At 46.7% G+C, this 25,053-nt stretch overlaps 3 protein-coding genes across 3 annotated transcripts; 2 read left to right on the top strand and 1 right to left on the bottom strand.

Annotated features, from left to right (window-relative positions):
* Positions 1-21,371: 21,371 nt before the first annotated feature.
* LOC120895469 lies at positions 21,372-22,124 on the top strand. The gene is made up of 3 exons (XM_040298900.1): positions 21,372-21,632; positions 21,706-21,836; positions 21,912-22,124. The coding sequence occupies exons 1-3, from the start codon at positions 21,502-21,504 to the stop codon at positions 22,031-22,033; spliced, it is 384 nt and encodes a 127-aa protein (XP_040154834.1). The 5' UTR covers positions 21,372-21,501; the 3' UTR covers positions 22,034-22,124.
* Positions 22,125-22,519: 395 nt separating this feature from the next.
* On the top strand, positions 22,520-23,641 carry LOC120896898. Its single transcript, XM_040301407.1, has 3 exons — positions 22,520-22,865; positions 22,945-23,045; positions 23,126-23,641. Exons 1-3 carry the CDS (start codon positions 22,534-22,536, stop codon positions 23,251-23,253), a joined length of 561 nt encoding a protein of 186 aa, XP_040157341.1. The 5' UTR covers positions 22,520-22,533; the 3' UTR covers positions 23,254-23,641.
* A 416-nt stretch (positions 23,642-24,057) lies between these two features.
* Positions 24,058-24,989, bottom strand: LOC120896899. Its single transcript, XM_040301409.1, has 2 exons — positions 24,860-24,989; positions 24,058-24,781 (listed from the first exon to the last, which is right to left on the bottom strand). The coding sequence occupies exons 1-2, from the start codon at positions 24,934-24,936 to the stop codon at positions 24,340-24,342; spliced, it is 519 nt and encodes a 172-aa protein (XP_040157343.1). The 5' UTR covers positions 24,937-24,989; the 3' UTR covers positions 24,058-24,339.
* Positions 24,990-25,053: the final 64 nt, after the last annotated feature.

Below are 25,053 nucleotides of genomic sequence, written 5' to 3'. Positions count from 1 at the left end.
AGCACACCGTGTTACAGCAGTCTAGCAAAGGGCAAAGGGGTCGCCCGGGCCACTAGGTTCGATTGGAAATATTGACAGAGAAAGGGGTTAATATGTTCACCCCGGGGTGCTAAACTTCGCCAGTGCGAAGACACACACACACTCGCCTGCTGGCCACCACGGTGGTAAGGTAATCCGTGCGATTTTGGTCCTTCGCCGGCTTTGGCGCGTCGCATCTTGCAGTTCGTTTGCTGTTCGAAACATTGTCACGATTTTTTTTTTGTTTAACTTTTTACTCCCCTCGATTCCTACCGTGGGTCCGGGAAAAATGACTTGTCATGGTTTTGTAACGGTGTGTTTCGATTTCGATAGGAATTGTATATCGATCCTTTTCTGTTTTTCATTGCGCTTGTTCTTGGGGTGCGCGAGTTCCTTTTTTTGTTTTTCTGCTTTGGTGGCACACATCGCAACGCTACTTTCCCACATTTGCAGCAGTGATTGACCGAAGCTTCACACTCCTCGCTCGACGAGCAGGGACAGTGAGGAGTGTAAAATTTTTATTTATTAGTCCATCGCTACCGTTACATCATCGTGGACGCTGCAAACTTATACTTTTAAAAAGGATGGGTGTAGCGTGTTTTTTTTTTCTTTTTTGATTCCACTACCAGTCCATTTTATACCTGTACTCGGGGATGGGATGTTTCCCTTGCTATATTTTGCTTGGTGAAGGGTTTAAAATAGCAAAAAAAACGGATCGCAATGCATTGATTTATGCTTGAGGATGGATGGATTTTTGCAAACTTTTGCACGTACGCACTTCCGTTAATAAAGGGTTGAAGTGGTGTACGGAATTACGGGCACACACACATAAAAATCCGGTGCTTTGGATTGAAGCCGGGATTTGAGGAGTAAAGTCAAAACTATTCGTTTTTTGGAAAAGAATTCGCAGAGAGCAGTTTCGTTGGCAAAACGGTAAGTTTTGGAATAGATAAAAGGGATGGCAGTTTTGTTAAATCAGACTAATAACAGTGCTATAAATCAACACTTAGAGATTTTTGTTTCACTTAGAGATTCTTAGAGATGATCGTGGTTTTTAATGATTTGGTGTGATATTTTTTATGTCTACTACTTATTCGACTACATGTCGTATAAATTATTCATCTAAAAATGCATTGTTTTAGGCGTTCTAAAAACAAGTCAAACTCAGCGCTTGGGTAAATACAACAATTTTATAAAATTACTCTCTCTTTATGGTTTTATAACTGACTTAATCAATAAAACCCTAAAAATCTTTTGATGTGAATGGATTTTTAACACAGAATATAGGATTAACTCGAAAATTTATCTCTTTGAATGTTTAACCTCATTGAAAAATTTTAATCAGCAATATTCTAAAAACAAAGAACTTGGGTTGACATGTTCTACGAGCAGGAAGAGATGAAAGAAATGCTTTTATGCACCATTCGTGTAATTAAATCCACGTAAAAAATTTTATGTCGTTTGAACCAATCTAACTAACCTAGTTTTCTTTACAATTTGCATCTGCATGTAACAACTTTGAGGCAATGTCATTGAGCTACGAACAACATTCGACTCAATTAATTACCGACAAAACCAGGAGCACTAGCAAATCCGTCTCGTAATGATGTGACTTACAACAAAGGCTCAGCAAACATACATCCTCATCATTCAGCCATTGATGGCAGCCATTTTGAAAACAAACAACATAACCCTCTACACACCAAAAAAAAAAAACGAGTGATTCGATACCACTGAAACACACACCACACGAACGGAGAGCAAAAAAATAGGTATTTTCCTCCAACAAAACGAGCGAATTTTACGCGACGTCTAATGGCCACACCCGACCCAATTCACGCAAAACCCAAGCGTACGCCAGGCCGCTATTCATTTCAGCCTTTTGTTTCCCACCCTCCTGGCAGACCTACCGGAAGATTACGCTCGCCAGAAAAGGGTAGTTTTTCCCGTCCATTTATTTTCCACCTTCCAATCCAATCCAACGTGGACGTAATGCGACGCATTTGGTTGGTCGGCGTCGGAGCACTGCACACCCTACTGCCCTCAAACGGTCAGCTCAACGACAACCGAACCCGAATCCCCTGTACGTTTAATGGCGTTTCTACCCGTTACGTACAGCATTGGGGGTTTCCAATTTTCCACGGATGTCGTTTGGTAGTACGAACTAGCCACAAAGTTGAGAATAAAAATGAAGCAAAAAATACACACACATTCAAGCCACAAACTGCAATAAACACAGCAAACGACAAAGGCAGGACACACGATGGCGATGCTGCCGGTGTGCCACATATGGTCAAAATTGAGTTCCTTTTCCTTTCCACCTATTTCCATGGCTCTGGCACCCCAAAGCACCGCGTTACACCCTCGTTTTTTTTGTATCCGTTTCAATCTCGGCTCGGTTTTGGCTGGAAAAAATCCCTCCCCATGGCCATACATAGCTAAACGAGGGGGTTGATCGTCATCATAATTTTGTGTCATATTGGTGTTATTTATCAACAACATCGTCCAGCTATTGGCAAACAACAACCCTCACCCAGCTTGATGTTTGCTCCAAATGCCACCGATTGGATTGGGAGAATGGGTGTCTACGCCGGGTGCATGTGAAGAACGGTGTTCAAGATGGATTTATTTTGGCTCTTCCTATCCTTCACAAGGCGCCAGTGCGTGTGTGTGTGTGTGTGTGTGTGTGTGTGTAGGATCTATCTGTAGGATCAATTTCGGAAACCCTTGGCGATGACCAAATTTGCATTGCGGTTCGCTGAATAAAAACGGCAACCCACTTCTCACCGTGTAACGGGGTAAGGAAATTTAATTTCCTCAAGGATTACCTCTACTTCAACCCGCACCACGCCCCTCGCCACGTCACCCTTTTGCGAAACCCCAATCGAAAAGGAGGGAAAAAAAATCCCCCATTTTACGGACACTCCTTGGTGACGCGCGTGCAAAGGATTAGCAACCGTACTGAACGCATTGCCGTACGGTACGGCCCAGAACTGACCGAACCCGATGGCCCGATGGAGGAACGAGCGTGCAACATCAACAACAAAAAAACACATCCCAGTTACCTTCCGAAGTTGGAAGCGAGCGGCAAGGAATGCCCAAATCCCTGCTCGATTTGTCATAAAACCGTAACCGAGCGGGCACACAAAGAAGTGATCGAACGTCGTCGAATTGCGTCTGCCGGAACGGGCGGGAGGGCAAATCGACCTCTCTCGATGGCTCCATAAAACGCAAACATCCACACGTGGGACCACGGTCACGACCCACGACGGTGGACCAGTTGGATTGCCACCATTGGCTAGCAAATCGAATTCCAATTCCAAGGCCCACGTGCATGGATGCTGCCCCTCTCCCGCCAAATGGTACGCGAGACACGCGTTTCTATGCATAGCTTACGAGTCCCCGGGGGAAATTCGTACACGGTGGTGACATGTGACAATGTCCGTGGGAGGGTGGAGCAGGGGTGGTCTTCTTTCGGGGTAGCTGCAGTATGATTTCAGAACTTTTCATGAGTTTTATTTATGATACGGTATTTCTTGTTACCATGTCGTCGTTGTTGTCTCCCTGCCCATTTTACACCGGTGTGTTGTGGATGGGGCTCTTGCCAATGCGGCGGACAGAGGGGGTCGTCCAAGTGTTAGAGTGATGAAATGGGCGTCGAAGATGTGTTCCCTCAAGATCAAGTGTAAAGGATATTTATATAGAGGACATAAAACGAATGATATTTGAAGACTTTTATACAAAATAAATTAGTACAACTGAATGAAGCAACTTTCAAACATTAACAATGCCATTGAATAAGCGCCCACACGTCCTAAAGAAGTGGATACATTACAACCAAAACTACGTTAAATTCCACCCAAAAATACAGAACAAAACATATGAGCAATATAAAAGAAAACGCCTCCATAGACGGCCAAAAACTCCACCGTCTGGTTAGCCGTTCACCCCTTGGTCTATGCTAACCCTCTCGACAACTGGCTAATAAGCTATCCCGAGTCTCCATTCTACATACAAAAAAATCCAAAATGCGCTATACTCCACCGAACAGACGAGAATCGAACCGACCAAGATAAACAATTCTTAGCGTACAGTCCGTAGAGGACGAAAGACCACACGTTTGGCATCGATCGCTAATCGAAGTCGGCGACGACCTATGACAGTGGCGACCAGGACTGCCAACGAGAGCGAGAGTGTGAGAGCAGAAGAGCGGTCCGCTCCAGGAATGTAGCGGAGCAAGGATTTGCAAGGGATTTAGGAAACGATGGCAACTTCTAAGAACGTTATAAGCTTTGTACTCCGTTTTTTGCTCCGTGCGGTTCCCGCATCACCTCGCCTCGGATGTCCGCCAACGGCAGCTCGCCAAACTCCTGCACCCGGTCGTCTCATGTCAGTCCTCGAAAGGCATCCCCATGCCTTTTTTTCCCGCCATCAAGCGCAAGCTCCCTCTGCATGCGCTGGGGCGGGAAGTAAAGAATGGGCGGAATTGTAGTTTGCTACCGTTGCTAGGGCAGTCTGTCCTTACCGCAGACACACAAACAGTGCGCATAGCCAAGCCGGGACGGTGTATAGGAAGCCAATATCCTTTCCAGTGGTCTCCTTGCACACCGTCACCTTCTACAAGCGCCGAAGCGACCGAAAGGATATATTCGTTTGATTGGAATTGGCATTCGGGTCTTTCGTTCTCTTTTTTATATGTTGCTTATAACATTGGGGATTTGCCCAACCCTCGTCCAGCCTGGTCCAGTTTCGACCGCCCCCGGTCGGCTCACATACCGGGACCGTAATCATACGAGCACCAAACCAAACTTACCGAGCAAAAACGCGGTCCCGAGCTCTGAACGTCCTCGCGCCCATCCTACCCCCGCAGGAATGGACAGTGAATGTATAAATATATATCAAAAGATAAGTACGTGGGATTTATTTTTATTATCCTTGGCGAATCATCTCCTCTCGGTTTGCTTTGCACTTTTTCTTCCAGCATTTCCTTACTCGCTCGGCCCGTCGCACGGGCCTTCGTCCCCGTCATATATTTAGCACAGCACACAGTACCTCCCTCAGTGCGCTTCCGCGTTCGGTTGCGACCCTTTGCGTGTTGTTGGCCGGCTCAAGACCACCACCCCAAGAATAAGCACTCATATGAGCACGTATAAGACTTTCGGGAGTTTTGCATGCTTTTTTTGTTGTTCTTCCATCCTCCTTCTGCACCGAGATTTGCGCCCGACTCTCGGGGAAGGTCTGTGCTGCTGTAGTTTGTTATTTTCTGCTCATCTCTCGAAGCTTAAAACTGGACCGGAAACGACGGCCGAGTCGGGCAAGGCTGACGCGGTTAATGTGATTCCCAAACGTGCCGACGTGAAACCACTGATCCCACCTTCTCGGTATCGATAAAGGGGGGGGGGGGAAGGGGGCCGTTCGGTGGCGCAGCAGAATCGTAATTTCCAATATCCTATCATGGTTCATGGTCGATCGAGTTTCGCCTTTACCTTGGAGCGTCCGCGGGTTTGGGTGTCCGTTGTGCGCCGTCGGTTTCGTTTGGCTATTATATATCCGCCCGGGATTGGATCGGAGTATCAGGTGCCTTAGCATCTCGGTGATGTGTGATACGGTACGGGGGGATTATGGTGGAAAAAGAATGAGCCAACAATGCTTTGAAGTTTTGTTGCTTTGGATTGAGCGCTTTCGGAGGACTGTAAAGAATACTTATTTATTTTGCCAATCTATTGGCAACAGTGCTGTAATGGGGAAACCATCTTAAGCTCTTCGTTTCGGAGTTACCAGGTCTTCAATCTCTTCACACAAATCTTCCTTTCTCTTGACACTTCTTAACATCTTTTACACTCCTAATTACCCTGCTTCCAACATCCTTCACCACTACCCATCCGCGCTATTAACTCGCTCGCTGACAAATTGCACCCCAACAGCTCATTACACCCGTTGATCACCCGTTGCGAATTCCGCCTGACCGACAAAAAAGGTCAAACAGTCGCACCCTATCCTCTGCAGCTCATTCATTAACCGTTACCGACATCACAATCGACGGTATCGTATTTGGTGTGAAAACATCTACTTTTCACCCCAAAAAACCTAAAGCCAAAGCATTGATACCCCGGGCTGTCGGTGAAACGTGAGAAAACAACAACTAAAGCCACTTCCATCGAGTGCATCGGTCGGTGGTGCTTTGTTGCAATGGTTCACGGTTTGGGTTGCCCTTTTTGTTTGCTGTTTGGGTATTTGGTGCAATCGAGAACCTGGGAGAAGGGCAAAGGCAATTACAGACGCAACAATATTTACACTAAGCGCAGACAAAACATTCGATTAGGATTGGTGCAGTCGTTTTCCCCCAGTTGGCTTTTGGGTATGTACTTCCACTGCCATCGATCCTTCGATGCTGCCACTGGTGTTTGCTATTTTTATTAGGCAATCTCAGGTTTTCATTACCGCTCTTTCCCGGGGACAACCCAGTGGGAAAGTGTTTTCTATTTTTAGTGGAAAAACATGCTTTTTGGTACCATTTTTTCCCCTGCACCTCTCCCATCGTTGAGGGGTGAACGATTAATTTTGTTGCTGCTTCGCTTCTTCCACTCTCTGAGCACCTCCCGCAGAGTGTTGAAGACCGCAACAGATCAGCGTGTTATCGGTGTGAATCCGTTCCACGGGAGTGCCTGTTGACTTCCGGCGGCTTATCGACGCACTATAGAGGGCATCACGCAATCGAAATCAAGTGTCTGATGAGGTTTTTTTTCTCTGCTGTTGTTGTATGCATTCCTCCCAACGGGATCCACTTCCAACTGATCGTACGATTTGATCGTAATCGGTGCGGCCTCTCGAGTTCGAGTACCGCTGCTGACGCAGAGAGCGAACCGTACCGGGAAGCAAATGAATTGTGCAAGGCTTTATTTCCAGAAACCTTACGTCATCCTATCGTGTCCCGTTTTTTTTCGAAGGGTTGTCGAAGGGTTAGCAATTTTCCCATGAAAAGTTAGAACCTTCGGAGCAGGATCTTCTATTCTTCTCAGGTACCTACTGGGATGCGCCTCGCTACCTTAAATTGAAACACAAAAGCCAGTGAATTATGATGACGCCACGATCGCCAACTGTGCAAGGTATCCTTACTCGTTGGGTGCGTTCTTTCTTTCAAATAATCACACACCACATAAAAAAGCGAGCGGGGAAAAAAACGTATCGTTACGTCAGTATAATTACAAAGTTTTCTTTCGCCGGTCAAAGAAAAACCGTTTCGTCCTTCTACCTGCGCCCGGGAGTCGTACAAATCCGGCAAAACCGTTACTGTTCTTCAACGCGGGGCTGTACCGTGCACATCCTTAACGCGTCCGTGTAAGTTCGTGTCCCGAATGTTTGCCAGGTAATGCAGCTGTGCTGTGTGAGCCTTCTTACGCTATCCTGCGAGTTGCAGATCACGGAGAGCGGATGATGTGTTTCGTGCTACATCCGTTTTCCCACGGAACGTGGCACAACCCGTTAACCCCTTTCCCTAGCTGCAACCGATCGGAGCTTTTGGGCAGATTTCGATTTCGGGCCACTGGTACGGTATTGTGCAATTTATTTTGCACTTCATCAAACCAACATCCTAGATAATCCCGCGTGCGTCGATGCCAATCGGAGGGCCTTGTGTAGAGGCCGGAATCTGGAACAAAAGTGAAAGCATTCGTTGCTTGGTGTAACTGTAACCGGCATAATATACGAGACACCCAGCACGCCAGACCTTTGCCACAAAAGGAGGATTAGTTTTAAATTTGAATTACAATCGATACGCCACCCTAGCGTCTGTGTGTGTGTGTCACTGCCGACTGATGCTACTCCGTTGGTTTGAAGGATTTTTACCGAAACGCTGCGATCTCGTTACCGCACTAGCCGGAAGATTCTGTAAGCCATCACAGCCATGTGGTGATTTGAAAGAGCATTGGTGCTCGAGTTTTCGCTACAGATAATGTTCACATATGTCTTATTCATTGCTAGATACTCACCTTAGCCATGTTATGGTGAGATAGATCGTTGTATGGTCGATAAGGTAAGAATGTAAGGTTAAAGTTTATCAACGATATAATGGCATTGATCGAAGATTGCATGTAAATAGATTGATGCAGAAATACAATATGCGAAAATTAATGGTCTTATGGTGTCTTTACTTAGACGTATCATTCAATTGTATGATTCATTGTGATAAATCAACATTAAAGCAATTGTTAACTTGACAAATGCAGTACATCTAAGCTTTGTGGACATTTCTTACATCATACCCTGAAATTTGGAAGTTTTCTGACAACTTGAAAAATCACTTAAAACTAATCTTTCCAGCTATCTTTCATTGTAACAATCAATTTTGAATTTTGAAAAAAAAACATCAATCTCGCTTTGTTCTACTGAAATCGCCATTAAACCATTGCCCAATGCTTCTAACCAATGCAGATTGGAAAAAGAAATACCTTTCCCAAATTAATCCGTCCCTGATGCCATTTGGAAAAATGCTTTCAGTTTGAGCAGCTTTCCCTATTTCCATGCGACGAAAAAAAAACATAACAAACCCACCGAAAGATCAACGTTCACTCAACCGCTCTCGAAACGGCCCACCAAACGCACATGCAGGACAGCCGAACATCTGTCCCATCGCACACACGTCCCAGCTCACGCCAGATTCACTATTTCGTTTGCGTATGCAGCTTGTTATGGTAATTTCGCCCAACTGAGCCAAAATTTCTGCACACACACACACTCATAATGCATCGACTGTTGCGCCATCGTCAACGGAAAGGGGTTCCCCGGGGTTGTTTAGGTACGCTGAAATTTAAAACCGTCGCTTTGCAGACCTTACCTACCTGGCCGGCTAGGTCGTTCCCGGGCTACGGTTGGTCGCTTAACACCTTTTAGAATCCCATTTCCCGCGGGCGCTTCATTTGGGACCGCAGCAACGAGTCCCCGGATCGGCATCCCTGGCACTCTGGCACACGCTTTTGGCGAGGCGAAAGTGCTTCCCGCGGCAACACCCGGTAATTTATAAATATTTCTTCGGCTGTGTGTATTTTTTACGATGAATAAATATCCTAATTCCGATTCCGGGACCCTTTCGCTATCATCAGCCGTTTTATCCCCTGTTCCCGATAGATCCCTTTGCGAAGGTCCCTAAATTTAAATGTTCGCCCGATTAGAATACGACCCATAAGCGTTACACTCGGTATCGTCTGCCATCAAACCCTCCCGAGAGATTGGAAGGGGAAATATGCATCCTTTGCCAGGACACTGGCACCAGTGCTGCAGTGGTACGCGTACATCCGCTAAATTCTGACATGTGTGCCTCGTGAAAGGTCCTGTTCCCGAGTTCAACGCAACTCCCGTACGATGGCGTCGGTTTTGTTCAGTCTATTTTGCATACAACCTTGGACATTCGGATGGACGCCGGAAGAATGACCGGACACATTTCGGTCAAGAAAACGTCAGGTAAGGAACTCCTTTTGACCCGACCATCGACACTGACATCGTAAAGGGGCAGTTTTGTTGACCACAGTCACGTGCTACTGTGTCCCCTTTAGCCTGAGCTTCATTTCCTTACGTCTTGCGAGAAAATGCGCCCTTGAGAAATGATTTTCACTTTCTCCCTTGTGCACTTTGTCGTTAAGAGCAGCGCAATAATTTGAAAGTAAGAGCCCCCTTACCTTTGACGTCACCGTTTGCTGCCAGTTTGTCACCAGTTCCCCCAAGGCCCACGTATTTGTCAACCAAACAAAAACGAATTCGTCAAACTATCCCTTTAACCCCGTGCACAGGCGTTCTCATCTGATCAGCCTGCACTCAATCAAAGGGCTTCCGTTAAGTGACACACGGTTGGAAAACAAAAATAAGGCGGAATGGAATTTTCAAAACACAAACCATTGCATTCCTGTCGGGGCCCGTCAACCTTCGCTCGTTATTCGCTGCCAGTTGTTGCATCTGCTGTGCTGTGTGTAAAATGAACCCGCTCGCGGAGCTTAAACTGTACGATTTGTTTAACCTTGTTAGCTGGAGCGCTCTCCTCTGCTTTGTCACCAAAACCATTCCACTGCCGGAAGTGCACGGCGGTGACGGTTTTGCGTTTCCCGAACAAACAAAGTCAAAGACAAAAGCCGTCACCACTTCCGGCTGTCCGGGGCTGTGGATGTTGCGTTTGATTAAGCGTTTGATTGAAACAGGGCAGGTGAAGTTGCGCAACAAGCTGCCTTTTTACAGATGGTGGATCACACCGCGGAAAGAGTGAAAGTGTAGCCTTGTGTACGTTCGTAATGCATTTATCATCTAACATGTTCTTCACTGTCCCCTTACAGTGAGAGTTAAATGGTAATTATCTTCTTGAGCAAACACTAAAGAAGCTTCTTGATGTAATTAGTCGTCAAAAGCCATAAGGACGAACAAAAAATCATCCTCAGGAAACAAAATAAACATCTTCAAACTATTATTTTACATTCTTTTCATAGCGTTTTCTTCCTTATTCTACTAGCCATTCACGTTAACCTAATCCTTTTCATACCCATTTGGGCTTCCTTTAGAATCCAAGTAGGACAAAACGTTAGTCTCAGACAACAAAAACACAAAAAAACACGAACCCTTTCATGCTTTTGCTCCTTCCCGAGACCTTCCACACAAAAGATCCTCAACCTCAACCCTTCGACCTGTGGATCCGCTCCCCGGATGATGAGGTGTAAGAAAAAGGACGGTAAGAAACGGCTGAAGGTAATTGCGTCAAAAGCAAAGCCGTCATTCGCCGTCAACGATGGAATGCCCCGGGAAGTAGGTAGCGTGCTTTCGTGTTAGTGTCGTTGCGCCACTGGAATGGGTATGGCACGGGTCTGGGCTTAGTCGTTCAGCAGCTACGATCGGTAGCAGGATCGTGAGTTCGGTTCAGAAGCGTTCGTTTCGGAAGTTTGTGCGAATTCAAGGCTCGTTTAGTTAAGTGAAAACGTGGTGATTGATGTTGTGACATATGGATTTTAATAGCAAATTGGTGTACATTTTAAATGACGATTATTATTGAATTTTTGATTGAGTGATTCGAACAGCAGCAACATGTGAAGTGCCTTTTAGTTCCTAATTTGAGTGTTAAATCCTTCAATACAAAATCTTACATTGAACGCTATGTCATCTAATTATCGTATCAAATCTTTTTGAAAACATTTGGTTAGATTTCTAAAACTAACCAAACTCCAAACAATTACTGTGAAAAAATACCTTATTTGATGTTTCAATCGACCGAAGATATGCACAAACACCTTTAACATGATCGTACAACAACATAGTGTCCTACAGCAGTTAAAGTGTTATATAAACAGAACAAGAAATTCAGCACAAGCTTATTCAATTTAAAAGAGGCAACAGTGACTTTTAAAGTTTGAAATAACAAACATTTACCGACAAATACCTAGATTGTGCTGAGATTGTGTGCCAAAGCTCATTTTTTTCTATTCCAATAATTGATAAGGATGCTGAAGCGAACACATAGTTAATTATCAGAACTTAAGACATAATAAAAAACATATTCTTTTATATAAAAAAATAATGAAAAGTAGCTCAAGTTTAACCACTCCAATACAATAAAATAGGTAAAATAATTGATGAGATAGTGTCAACACCATTTATTCAAACATCAATTGCTTATAAGGTTTATCTCATAGCTCATGTTCAAGTTATATATTACGCATGAACTATTATCATTTGTAGCTCTTATCATATCAAAATTTTACACTAATTCAATCGTGATTTAGGCTAATCGATGTAATAGAACGAATGAACGAGTTATATAAATATTTTTCTTTTATTTGATATTTCTCACGTTTCGCACACACTAAAACACTCCAAATTCCTGTCAAAATCTCTCCCCCAATAATTCGTTAATAAAACAAATCATCGAAAGCATCAACAAATCAGTGCATTAGCTATGTTTCCCTTACATTCCGAATCGCTTAGCACGGGCCAGCATGTTCTGCACGCCAAATATTTCACACTCCACGCGCCGGAATGTCCATTCTCGCACGAACCATTGTACTCCCGTTGGATCGAAATATCACACATTCTAATCAGCATGCCCTGGCCAGCAACCATTCGCCATCATCGTCCACCATTTTATTATAGGCGATACTTTGCGCACGCATGGGAGGTACGCCAGCGAAAGCGTTAACATTGTCCGGCCGCAAAAGGGAGTGAGAGAGCACAAAACACAAACACACACACACTAGCGTAGAGAGAGGAAAAATGAGAATAGTTTTTCCTCGACCGGACATAAAGCGTATAAATGCACGTCCCACCCATACACACACGCAAAGAGATACCGAGTGGCAACAGGATGGGATAGAAAGGGAAAACGGTGGGATGTCCGTTGCGCTGAAACAACGCTTCGGCGCTAACACCAGCCGCTCAAAAAACGGCCAGCCAAACTCGAGCCACTCGAAGCCACCGGAGGGGTTTTAAGTGGGTTGGCTAGTTATAAGTTTATGCTGTTCTTCAACCAGTAGCCCCGGACAGTCCTTCGCAAACCCTTCCCCCCGCTAACTCCCCCTCTTTCTCCGTCTGGCCCAAGCAAATTCCTTGCAAAATGTGTGAACGATTTCCATCTGACATTCCGGGGGCGAAAAGGTCCAACACGAACCCATCCACCCACCCTCCGTCACTACCCCACTTCCGCTCCCCCGTAAAGTGGTGGTGTGGAAAAGGGATGCCCCGTAAAACCCTGCACTGGACGGAAAGGGGTAAAAATGATCGCTTTACGATGCGATACGACGAGTCAGAGGTTGTTTGCTCTTGCGTCCACTCTCCGGCTCTCCCAAAAACCCCGGCCGCGGCCCTTCCCAACACACTGGACTGTCCTTTTTTACTATCAACCAATAGTCCGAAAAACCCTTCCGTATCGCACTTCCCTACGCCCGTCCCTGCCTCCCTCCCTCCCACCTCAATAGTGCGGACCTTCGTTATGCATTTATTTTCTAATAAAATTGACTCGTTTTCTTGTTACGAGCCCGTAAGCGCAGCGAGTTAGCAAGCGAGGGGTTTTGGCAAAGCGCAAAGAAGACACCCTTCTGTACGCGGTGAGTGAGTGAGTGAGTGAGGGATGGAAAATTCCGACCGTCGAAGACCTGGTCGGAAAAAGTGTTGCCTCCAGTTGCCAACGTTACGTGAAAGGGGAGGGAAAACAGAAGACCACGTGTGCTTGTGTGTGTGTGTGTGTGTGTGTGTGTGTGTGTGTGTGTGTGTGTGTGTGTGTGTGTGTGTGTGTGTGTGTGTGTGTGTGTGTGTGTGTGTGTGTGTGTGTGTGTGTGTGTGTGTGTGTGTGTGTGTGTGTGTGTGTGTGTGTGTGTGTGTGTGTGTGTGTGTGTGTGTGTGTGGGAGAGAGTTAGCCCACAGCAGAACTACACGCGGAAGCATCCTTCCGTTTCGGGGATGGCGTTTTCGTAGGTAGTTTGCTGGGCGAACTGGACGATAGAGAACCCTTTGCACAACCCATCCACCCCCGGGGGCGAAGCCTACCGTGCAGAATATTCGTCCGACGGGTCCGGCTGGGTGGGTGAGCGGGTTTGGTCCCTTTTTCCGAACGGACGAGGGTTTTCCGCATTTCCCGAATGGGTAACGCCGGTATGGTTTGTTTAGAAAGGACATTCCGGGCTGGGAAAAAAGGGATTCGGTGGATCCTGCACGTGCGTCCGTGTGTTGGTGTGTGTGTTTGTCCGAGATGGTTTTAGTGTGTGCACATTTGTGTGAATGTGTCAATATTTGCCGGTATGAGGTTATAAAATGGGCGTCCAGTCTGTGTGTGTGTGACTGTGTATTTATTTGCGTGTGGGAAGGGGACTAAGGCAAAGGACAACCCTTGTATACACATACACACACGTGAGTGCAAAAATGGTCGGCATGTGCTAACAAGATACTGGGAATTTCTGGCCTCCCTGGATACGAAATGGATGAATATTGAGATTGTCTTCTAAAACCCCCTTTACCGACCCTTTTTCCCCTCCGCACAGCATACCTTCCTTACCCAATCCCTTTTTTTTCCTTTCCACTTGACCACAGTCTGGCACAGCAGGCCAAACAGGCAGTCCATCGGATCGGAGGAAAAAAGGCAAATAAAAAGAAAAAGGGATGAACCACCCCACCCGACGGTCCGGGCGGTTGTCAAAGCAAACCTGCCTTGGTCTTGGCGCGGTTGCTTCGATTTTCAAAGTGAACATTTTTCTTTCTTGATATGTTTTCTTGCTTCCTTCCCTTTCCCGGTCTCCACATTTCCTCACCATTTCCCTTGGACGGGGAAAAGTTTTGTGCAGAGGCAAGGGAAGGAGGCCTGATGCAAAGCGGCATGGAAAAACAACAATTTTCTTCTCGCCCACTAGCACTAAACTTACTCCCAGCTTCCTGTCCATTTCTCAACTTTCTAGTTGAAGGTCGAAGCGTCACTGGGGGGGGAGGTGGTAGTGAGGGTGTAAAAAACATTCGCAGGACAGCACATATTTTATTTAATAGAAATAAATAGACAAGGGTTCGCATGCTTTTACTTTATCGCTACCGTTCGTACGGGCGTTCTGAGCGTTTATGCGTTTTATGTTTTTTCTTCCCTTTGTGACCGGGGAAATGGATAGACGTCCAAGAAATCCTATGAGGGACACTAGGGAGACTTGCTCAACGTTTGTGTATGTTGGTGTGTGTTGAAATGTCCATTTTCCTCCTCCTTCGAATGCACACTACTGTGCCAAAAGGGGGCGCATAAAAGGGATCCGTTGTGACATTTCTCAGCTGCTTTAGTATGTAAATTTAATGTGCTAATGAAGGCGTCCTTTAACTCGTTTACTGGCAGGCGGACCAGGAAGAATCAAGCGCTCCCTTCTAGGTACCGGACGGAAAACGGAAGTAAAGAGCTTCCTCCTTCCCATTAAAAATTGTATGCAACCGTTAGCACCGTATTAATCAAAATAGTACCACTTTCCAACAGCCACCGAAGAGGTGAATAGATTCATTCGGTACATAAAACATAATCCACTTTGCAGCACACTTTCAGCTGCACTTTCTAGTGCAAAATTTGAGCGGACGTAAAGCATGCAACCGAAGTTACTATGCAGTCGGGCGGAAGCCAACGGCCATACACGAACAATAAGCTGCACGAATCCAAGGCATGGACCCGTTTTCCACCCCGAGAGACGAAGGATTTGGCTCTTGTTTCTTTCCTCGATGCAGGCTTCCGGTTTCCGGAGCCATTAGTCGGGTTGGGGATGGAGTTTGCTGGAAGAAGCTGTGTCTGTGCATCGTTGCAATGATCGTAAAGTATTGAAAACATTTATGCAAAATTTAGTACAATTATTATATGATTAACAGAACCAAGCATTTTAATACCAATAAAGTAGGAAACTTTGAAAATACGCCTCTAATTTTGAATCATTTACAAAACGACCACAGTGCTGTCTATCCCAACCCGTACACAGATTCCAAGTTTCAGGTGCATCGAGCTGAAAGCTTCTCAATTTCAGCTTCAGCTCCTTTCGTTGCTGCTTTTGTGTTGCATGTCCAAAAACCCCCGATTCCCGTTGGCCGCTTATAAACCTTTCCGGCTTTTTCCCTTACTGTTAAGAGGTTTCTTCTTTTTGTTGTACGTGGGAACAATGGACCCCAGTCTTCCCTTTGCCTAACTTCGACCGCTCTCCCAAGCGCATCTCTCCAAACAACGGCTCGTGTGCATCGTTCCAGCTGAATATGATGAAAATCCCCGTCAGGTTCGGTGTGATGGAAAACATGGTGGAATACGTAGGAGATGCAAAACGTTCCATACCGTGTTCTTCCACCGATCAGATCCTGCAGAGTACCCACCGAAGCTGGGCGAAATTGAATTTGTTTTATTATAAAATTAAATCAGCTAACCAACGCATATCATTGCGTCGATCATCGCTTCTGGAAGGATCGTCTCGCAAACTCCATTATCGAGAGTCAATTTGGTAGATGGTCCCTTGGATGAAGCCCCCCCAAGGTTGGTTTCTGCGGTTATGTAAGAAACCCCGTCTTACTTCTCCACCACAAGACCGCTACAGGACGCCCCCTCTCCCTCAGCACTGCTACAAAAAGGCCAATCTTGAGATGTGGAATCTTCTTCCATCTTAAAACCTGGCCCAATCGATCGAAGTCCAACCGGTGCGGTGCTTGTTAGGAGATGAAAACTCCCCCCTCTATTCCTAATTCCCAGAACGGACCAGCACTAGGTACACCGTCCTGTCCTTTTGCAAACATTCACACACACACACACCACCACCAGCCTGAAGGGGTGGACGACCGAAAGGGAAGAATTCATTAGGAATTCTAATCACCCTGGGTCAAGATAACAAGCGTCCATTTATGGTAACTATCAAGGCACACAAACAGGAGATGACGGGGAGTGAGTGAGAGGAAAACTAACTCTCCCACTCGGTGTGTGGGAGAGTGGGTGGTGGGTGTAAAAGGAAACATTCTAACTTCTTTTGCCTCTCTTCCACCCGTACAAACACACCATCACCACACAACAGAATAGAGATACGTCCTCTGCCGCGTCCATTCCGTGTAAAAGGGGCTAGGCATTGGGTATGCTAACGGAGCGGTCGTCCGTTTTGCTGGCTGGTAACTGTCCAAAACCGTTATCATGTGCTATTTTTCATCACCATGCCATACCAACTCCCTCCTGCCCGAATGGCATCATTCGGAAAACCTCACCTAAAACGCTACGATCACGTACACGAGCCCCGGGAGCGATGGAGTAATTTCCATTGCTAGCTACAAACGCCCGGCCATCGCCTACCTCGGGTTCGGATTGGTTTGGTTTTGGGAATAAAAGAAGCAAAGTCGTCCGCTCCTGGCCCCGTACCTTGGCAGACCCTTGGATAGGAAGATTATTTATATTTTTCAAAACGATAAATAATACTCCAACTTCGTTTGTGAGCGCTCCTCGGAGGGTGAAAATCGTTTTATGGCCAACAGTTTGAGGAGTTCTACGCCAAAATTCTGGCGTATGAGTTTTGTATTGCTCGGACATAGAAGTTAGAATGTGAAGGTTTTTTTTGCTTCTAGTTGGTAAGCGAAACGCGTCGTCCTTTGCTTTCGAATTGGCATATTGAAGAATTGAGCCAACGGTTTGCAGAGTCAATTCCCCCGGTGGGCATTAGTCTCCGTATTTTACTATTGTCGAGCCGTCTATACAGTGACTCGCTATGTTGAAGGTACTTTTAACTTTTTATTCAAGTATTATAGTAATGTTGTGGCCATTTCTTGTGTGAGACTAAACATGTTGATACCTTTTTGCAGATCATCTTTCATTGAATTAGTTGCTAAAAATAAAGATTATTAAACTTTGATTGTCATATTTTAACGAAAATGTTTGGTCATTAGAGGTAATAATTCTGTTTCAAGAGTAATATGGACTACTACACGTCTGCGGTCGCAACACTCACGATAAAAAGCGTCTATAGGATATGATGAAAATTGTCCATTGTCCAAAGTCTCTGGTATCATTTTAATGTACGAGCAATTTGTGGACACCATCTGGTGGGCAAGATGACAACTATCAATTCTGAAAGATGTTTTATGCTTCTATACCTTTCTAAGTTATCATCTACTCCACATACACTAATGATAACTCATTGAACTATCCTCCAACTGTTTGTACCACTTCTTGATGTTCTTCATCCTCCTCAAACCATCCCCATCGCCCAAATCACAAAGTGACCGAAACTGTCTCCCGAAATCCATCTTACCGCCATCACTCTCCGGGAAAGCAGCTGGACCGCATCGTCGGCTAACGTCACCCGCGTCGTTCTAGACAGCTAATTGAAGCATAGTAAACCAAACTACCCGTAACTTGCCCCGTCCATTGTGCCAAACGAACGGCACTACCCCTGCACTCATTGGCCTACATCCGCGCTTGTGTGACTTATTAATAGTGCCCTAATCCCAGTCCCGACCCGAGTGTGTATTAATTTTGGTTGCCCAAAACACCCCTTTCGCCTGCATGACCTAACCGCCTCCTGTCACTTTACTGGCAGCAATCTTTCGATTCAACTGTGTCCAACTTTATACTCAACGGAACTGCCAGCAAAGGAAAAGAGTCCCAGAGCTAGGACGAAAGAAACCGCTCCCCATTCATCATGCTTTCAAACACGAAATTGGTTATTTTCCGTGGACCGGGTCCACTGCACGCATGGTTGCCTCGGAGTCTTTCGCCCACACACGCGCCGAGAGTACGTTAAAACCCTCACCATACCCTACTAAGCGCCCTTTGGGTTAGCTAATAAATACGTTGAAAAATCGAAAACTCTTCATTCAGATCCCTCCTCCCTCCCCGGGACCGACACACACACACACAGACCATCGGACGTCTTAACAGCAAAGCCCCGAACCAAACAGGCCTGGCCAACAGGCTAGCTAGAATTTAAATAATGTCACCTACTTAGCCCATGACCATAAGCATTCTCATATCCTCCCCTAAGGTTCAGGTTCAGGTCGCCTCAAAGCCAAAGCCTCGTATGTGCACACGTACGCCAGGACCGGACCCAGTCAGGCAGAAGATTGTGTCCCCATGGAAACGGCAGGCGGACGAGATGGCGGCGGGAACAACCGGTGGCCGAAATTTAAATCAAAGACTTAAGAACTTTTCATATTTCTTCCGGGTGCCGGGCTCACCAGTGCCATACTGCGATGACGCCATCCCATGACCGGACGGACGGGGACCCGGGACACATTCGGGTATTCGCACGAGCCGTTTCGGACGATTGAGAACGGACGGTGTCGGTTGAAGTTGAATTGAAAATGGTTCGTTGCGTTCAAAGCAGCTCTCACTCTCTCTCTTAAGGAAAGGAAATGGGTACGGAGCGCAAGGGAAGTGAAAATGGCACCCGGGAATGGGCATGCTAATGTAGAGACGACTTTTGGTCATTCGTTTTTACGGGTGTCACTTATGCACGTACGAGTTTTTGGTGTGACCCATCGGCCGGGCACCGGGGTAAAGGGATCAAACTCGCAAACCCCTTCTTTCATTTTTCTTTGTCCTTTCTTGCCACCCGACCAGTTGTCTTCGTGCGAAGGGAAGCAAAGATGGATAAATCAAAGTGATTAAAATTCCTGCCAGCATGAAAGTCGTCGGCAGAGGCCACAATGGCACGGGGAAGGGTCCGAAGCGAGGGATATCTTAAAATGATGACCAACGCTTAAAATCCCCTAACGAACGTCTTGGGATATGGGAATTAATTTCTGAGGTTAGGTCAACGAGCTCCCTGTTTCTGTCTCATTTCCACACGGTCAACGAAGGTGAGTACGATAAGGCTCGGTTAGGCGACGCTGCTTTGTTTTACTACTGCTACCACCGTCGATCGATATTCCTCTCAATAGACACTGCGCTATACCGCTACCACAATTTGCCCGTACATCTTTTCCTCCCCGGCATTCTAGCACACAGGGCTACTTTTTCGTTCGTTTGTGGCCAAAGCGGCCTCCCACCTCCCCTGAGGCGAAACTACCGAGACGTCTTTTTGTGTGAGGAAGTGCCGGCCGAATGTTTGCTTGCCGAGCGCCATGGGCAGCCTCAGCCTTATTCGACCCATGTTTGTGTTATCCTCAAACAAGCTTAACCTTCCTTCCAAAAAAGCCCTCGCCTCGGACGGAGAGGGTTTTTCCACTTTCGGACAGCGACCATGTTGGTCCATGTCTCTTTGGAGCACATGCCACACATATACGAAACGTAGCGGTAGCTACCATCCCCAACCCGAAAACGCTTTGTGTGTGTTTGTGTCTGTGTCCTGTGTAGCTCCTGGGGCGCTTTTGAAGAAACTTTTCAGCTAAATGTGTTCCGAACCTTTCACTCCCCCTCATGCGGGGGACGCCTTTCCTTGGACTTCTAAGCGGTGGAATGTTTTTCCTTGCCATGCCGGTTCTACTCTACCATGGCCAGCTCGACAGACGTTGGACATCGGTTTTGGTCGAGTGGTCTGTTTGTTTTTCCAACCACCAGTACTCCCACTCGCACTCCCCAGCACAAACCACATTGCAGCAATAGCCTTCCGGAGTAGCCTCCGGGTCCCTCCTCAATCCCTGTGCCCTCTCCGGATTCCGGGAATTCGGGCCACCTCTCTATTTCTGTGTCTTTGAGTGTGTGTTTTTGGGACTGAAAACCCCCCAATACCCCTCACAAGTAATGGTTTTTCACTGAAAGCCCTCCCTTTCCTCGACCAAGCACAGGACAACGGTTTGTTTTCTCATTCTCGTTCTCAAGACCCTGTTGTGTGTGTGTGTGTTTTGCAGCAACGCACTGGTCTTGGGGCTTTGTTTATTTCCTGTCTAAATTAAAATGAAAACCGAAACACCACCCGCCTTCGAAACCCTTTTCGACACACGTTTGCGCTTTCCTTGGACCGCTCGCCGTTTCGGTTTGTGAGCAGTTCCAGCTCAAACCCAATCATGTTTGCGCTTTCAATTTGTACCAATTCGAGCAAACTGCGCCAAACGGTACACAACACCCAGCGGCAACGGTGAAAACTGTCCTGCCGCGTTTCGATGCAGGCATAATTTTAATTTCAAACACCGCTTCCGGTTAAATGATCATACCCTTTTCCGTTTCGCTTCTGTTGGGTGCTTGGGTCTTTTCGTTTTTTTTTGTAGAAACTCAATGTGTGAAGCCCTCGAATGCACGCGCCTGGGAGAGATGAGCAGCTGACAGTTTGCACCGCGTCTGTGCTATATTGATTGGTTATTGATTAAGCAGGCATGGCATGCATACGCGTCCTCGCTCGAAGGGGTTACACGCAACGGCTCGGTGTTACGGAGCTGCAAACAACCCCCTGGTATGCAAAGGATTCCTTCCGTTCGCGAGCGCGCTCGGTGCCACCGATGCATGCATAAATCGAATTAACCCCGGGCGCGCCGAATGAAGCACCATGCGGTTCCCGCGTACTCGAGGGTTTCCCCGATGGGTAAAGGATTACGGGGATCTTTTAAAAAAGGGTGATGCATCCGACGAAAAGGGCTTTTCCACGGTAACAGCTGCGCAATGGGACGAAATGCATCAACAGCTTCCACGCGGGACAAATTGCGTCACTGAAAATGATCTCCAAAATAATGAAGAAAGAGTGCCTTAAACCCACATTTTAACAAGTCTCATGTGATGATCTTTACCCATGTTATGTTACTTGCTGTCTTTGGATAACCCAAAGTACTCCTGATTCCCAGTTGACTCCAGAAATTCCCCAACACGTCACCAAAGTTCAGGAATGAATTCGACTCGCAATGGTTCATTTTCGGAACAGTTCCAATCTCTTCACTCCCATCATCTCCATACTCAACAGCTCCAGCAGTATCGCAGGCTCGTTTCTTGTCTTCCTTGTTTATAAAACACTTCAACCGATCGAGCCAACTCATCATTCGCTCTCCAGTTGTCTTGATAGTCGCTTGGTGTCCGGACGATACCGAATAAAAAAAACCCGAAACTACTCATACACAGCAAACTGCTCCAGCATGAAGCAGCATGGGTTTCTCCTCTGCGTAGCGATTGCGATGTCGCTAGCTGCACCTCAGCAGGCAGAGCCGATCGTGAAAGACGATATCGCAGAGATACGAACGATCGTGACGGATCTGCTCGCGAGTGGGTAAGGTTTTGAGTGGCAGGAAAACGAATTGACAGAAGTTGGCAACGTTGTTAACTTGTCGTTTTTATTGCAGTGTGCAAATCAACCTGGAGCAGCATCAGACCCGATTCGTTGACGGTGACACAGAAAACCTGATCATAGAGAACTTTCTTTTTGCGACCGAGGATGGACTCGTTTTTACTGTAACCTCGGAGAGAGTTCTAGGTAAGTCTTACGCACCCGTACTCATCCTTAAACAGTTCGTTCTCATTCTAATAGTACATTTCCTTCAATTTTCAGATAAAAACTACCAACCAAAGGTGGTGTCCTACTTCGATGTGACAGATGACGACGCACAGAAGGTTCTGCTCTCGCTGCTTGGTGGAGGAAACATTAAGACGCTAACCATCAACAAGAAGTAAAGTTCCGGAAAGCTTATGAGGCTATCACACTATCTGCATGGCTATTGAGGCAAAGCAAACGTTAACATAATAAATTCAATACCCAAAAATAGACCCACTCTATCCAGCTCGCAAGGAAACCAGTTTCCAAAACGGCTCTTATTCACATCCAATGCCGAAACGTGTTAAACCCGTGTCGGCTATAAACTGCTTTTGATTGGGATTTTTTTTTCTACCTGACACCTTTCCACATAAATTCATGATCCCAAACAAGATGTTAGAATGATAACCAAATCACTTCTACAATGGAACTGCACCGAGTTCCGGCAACTTCCCGTACACACTCAGACGCACGCCCGATGCTGACTCCACACGGTATGTAAAAGTCGTCGTGAGCTTCAAGTTCAACCCCTTTTGCATTCCACGGCGCGCGCGCACACAGTGGAGGTAAGTGGAGAGACTTTAAATATCACCACGCGCGCAACCGCTTGATCAATCAGTCCTAGCTGGCCGCGCTCGTGATGTATCGTTGGCAGATATTCGCGCTACTGCTGCTGTCGATCGGCGGTGTCATTAGCATGACACTCGGCAGCGTGTTTCAAGTGTTCTCCGTACCCTTGGATACGCTGGACGTCGGCGGCTACTGTGATCGATTAGCGAGTCAGCTGGAGGCGACGGGTACGTCGATTATTGTGCTACAAGTTGGCCGGCCCAGCCAGGCATTCGAAATTGTTGCGGGCGATAGTGCAAACACGACGCGAACTTCGAGCTGTGAGTTTTTGGACAGTGACAATGGTACGAGCGAAGAGGATGCTAGTATGAAGGATCACATTGTGCAGCAAATACACGACAGGTGAGGGGTTTTTGGAGTCGAGAAGATTACTTCTCCAGGCGTGAACCTTATGGTTGTGTGTGATACCTTTTCTTTATAGTGTGGTTGAGGTGATAAAGCATCGCATTGTGGAGTACATAACCGTACTCACCGTGGACGGTGAATACCTGCTGACCCTTGAGCGAACCGGTGACTTTGAAGGTAACCTTCGCAAAGACGCCGCTTATCACCCGTGCCCTTTGCTAATACCCTCTCCTTCTCTCCCGTTCTCTACGCGATAGAACCGATTACACTCGAGCCAAAGTTTGGCGGTGTGAGTGCGAAGGAGAAGCTTCTCCTATCGCTTGTCGGTGGTGGCAGCGGTGGGCGTATTAAGAGTTTCGAGCCAGTGAAAAAACCTGAGCCTTAATTTCAACCCTCCTGTCAACGTGATGGCAACGGAATCACCGCACCGTCCTCTGCCCAGTGCCGGTGACTTTCGGCCTCGCAAAGATCGGCCACACCACACCGGGACCGGGGTCTAATCTTCATCTAATCCCGTCCACCAAACTAAACCAAACCGACCAAAGTACACCCCCACCGAAAGACAAACAAATCCAATTATAATTTATTACAACAAGCGATAACATATAGCCATACACTTCCGGCAGGCTTTAAATCGTCACATTTGTGCTGAGAACGGGAAGAGGGCGTTCCTCTCAATCGCTGGAAAACTTGCGCCGGTAAACTTCGAATAAATATTAGCCCATGCCCGAGATAGGTTGCGCCGCTCGGCTGCCTGTCCAGGTCGAGATGAAGTGTGTTTTCTCCGGCCAAAACCACACCAGATATTGAACGCCGAAAGTATTGCTTGCCCAGGGTTTTTAACCTTTATCATTCACACGGTAAGCCCGTTCTGTACCACCGATCCATCCATTCCAGCGCTCTCTAATCATTCCCAAAAACCCGAGTGTGAAGAATCACCAACCGAGCTCCATATTGTATACCCACCCATCCTTTCCAACGCCCCACAGCCGACCGCACAGGTTTCTCTATGACAAAAGGTTAAGGAATCACCGCAGCACCGCCACCAAGAACATCACCAACCAACCATCCATCCCACTTCCGGAGGTAAAGTTCTTCATCAACGATGGTCGGTGCGCTCCGGAAGCTAACCTGCTGGTGGTGCTCCTTGTGTTTGCTACCTTACTGGCATCTTCGAAGTAAAACTTAATTGAATGAAATTAATAATAATAAATTTATTCGTGACTAAACTAACTTGACCGTACTTTAAATTTATCATCTTTTGGGCAGAGCGCCACATCTCAGAACCGGGGAAAACCCTTTTTCCTTTGACGCATTGGACGATGTTGGACAGAAGCTGAACCTCTTAGCTAGAAGGGTATACCTTGACAAGCCACTTGGAGCTGTATTAGGAAGTCGGAAGCCAAAATTGATGCAAGAGCTTTTTCATTTTAAACATACACTTTCTTCACATTAATCTCGTTCACAATTGCTAACCAACTAGTGACAGTAATGCAGCCTGTTTCGGACTAATCCGGTTGCCTGCACCAATCCCTAGACACGGCAGCTCCGTCGTGTTGCCTTCCTCATTGTCAGCGTTTGTTTCGTTTGAGGGATCACTTGGTAGTTCCACTTTTTGACAGGGAATTTCGCCCGGCGGGGAAAGCTCGGTCACTTCCATGTGAATTGGTGCCTCCGTTACGTCCGGTGCACTCTCGGAAGCTCCTTCAAACCGCGTGCCTAAATCTTCATCAGGAGCACCACTGCTCTCCGCGATTGGTTGTGGAACTACGGACAAGGGCGTTACAATTGCTGGACTTTTCGGTGCCACAGGTTGCCGGCCCACATTAACGGTAAGCCCCGTCGGTACACCCAAATGTACTCCACCGACTGGGGTTTGTACTCCGATGCCTCCGAGGAAGGAAAACTGTGGTCTGCAAGGTTTAAGCACACGAAAACGGCAGTGGTAAAGTATGCAGATCGTACAAAGCACAATAAAACGCTAAGCCCACCGTGCTGTAGTTGGACGGAAGAGGCTCACTGCCACCGTTAGACACACAGCAAACACCACCGATCGTATCTTCACCATGGTTACCCGTTCGCGATCGTACTGCAACTAATGCGGACCAACGGGATGAAGGATCTTTTTAAGCCTCCATCATCTGCAAGTACTCTCTTAATGATGTTTGCCATTTCGTAGGTTGTT

Source organism: Anopheles arabiensis, chromosome 2 (assembly GCF_016920715.1).
Source record: "Anopheles arabiensis isolate DONGOLA chromosome 2, AaraD3, whole genome shotgun sequence".
Lineage (NCBI taxonomy): Eukaryota > Metazoa > Arthropoda > Insecta > Diptera > Culicidae > Anopheles > Anopheles arabiensis.
Note: the sequence above shows the minus strand (reverse complement) of the source record. Positions and strands in the feature narration are given on the sequence as shown.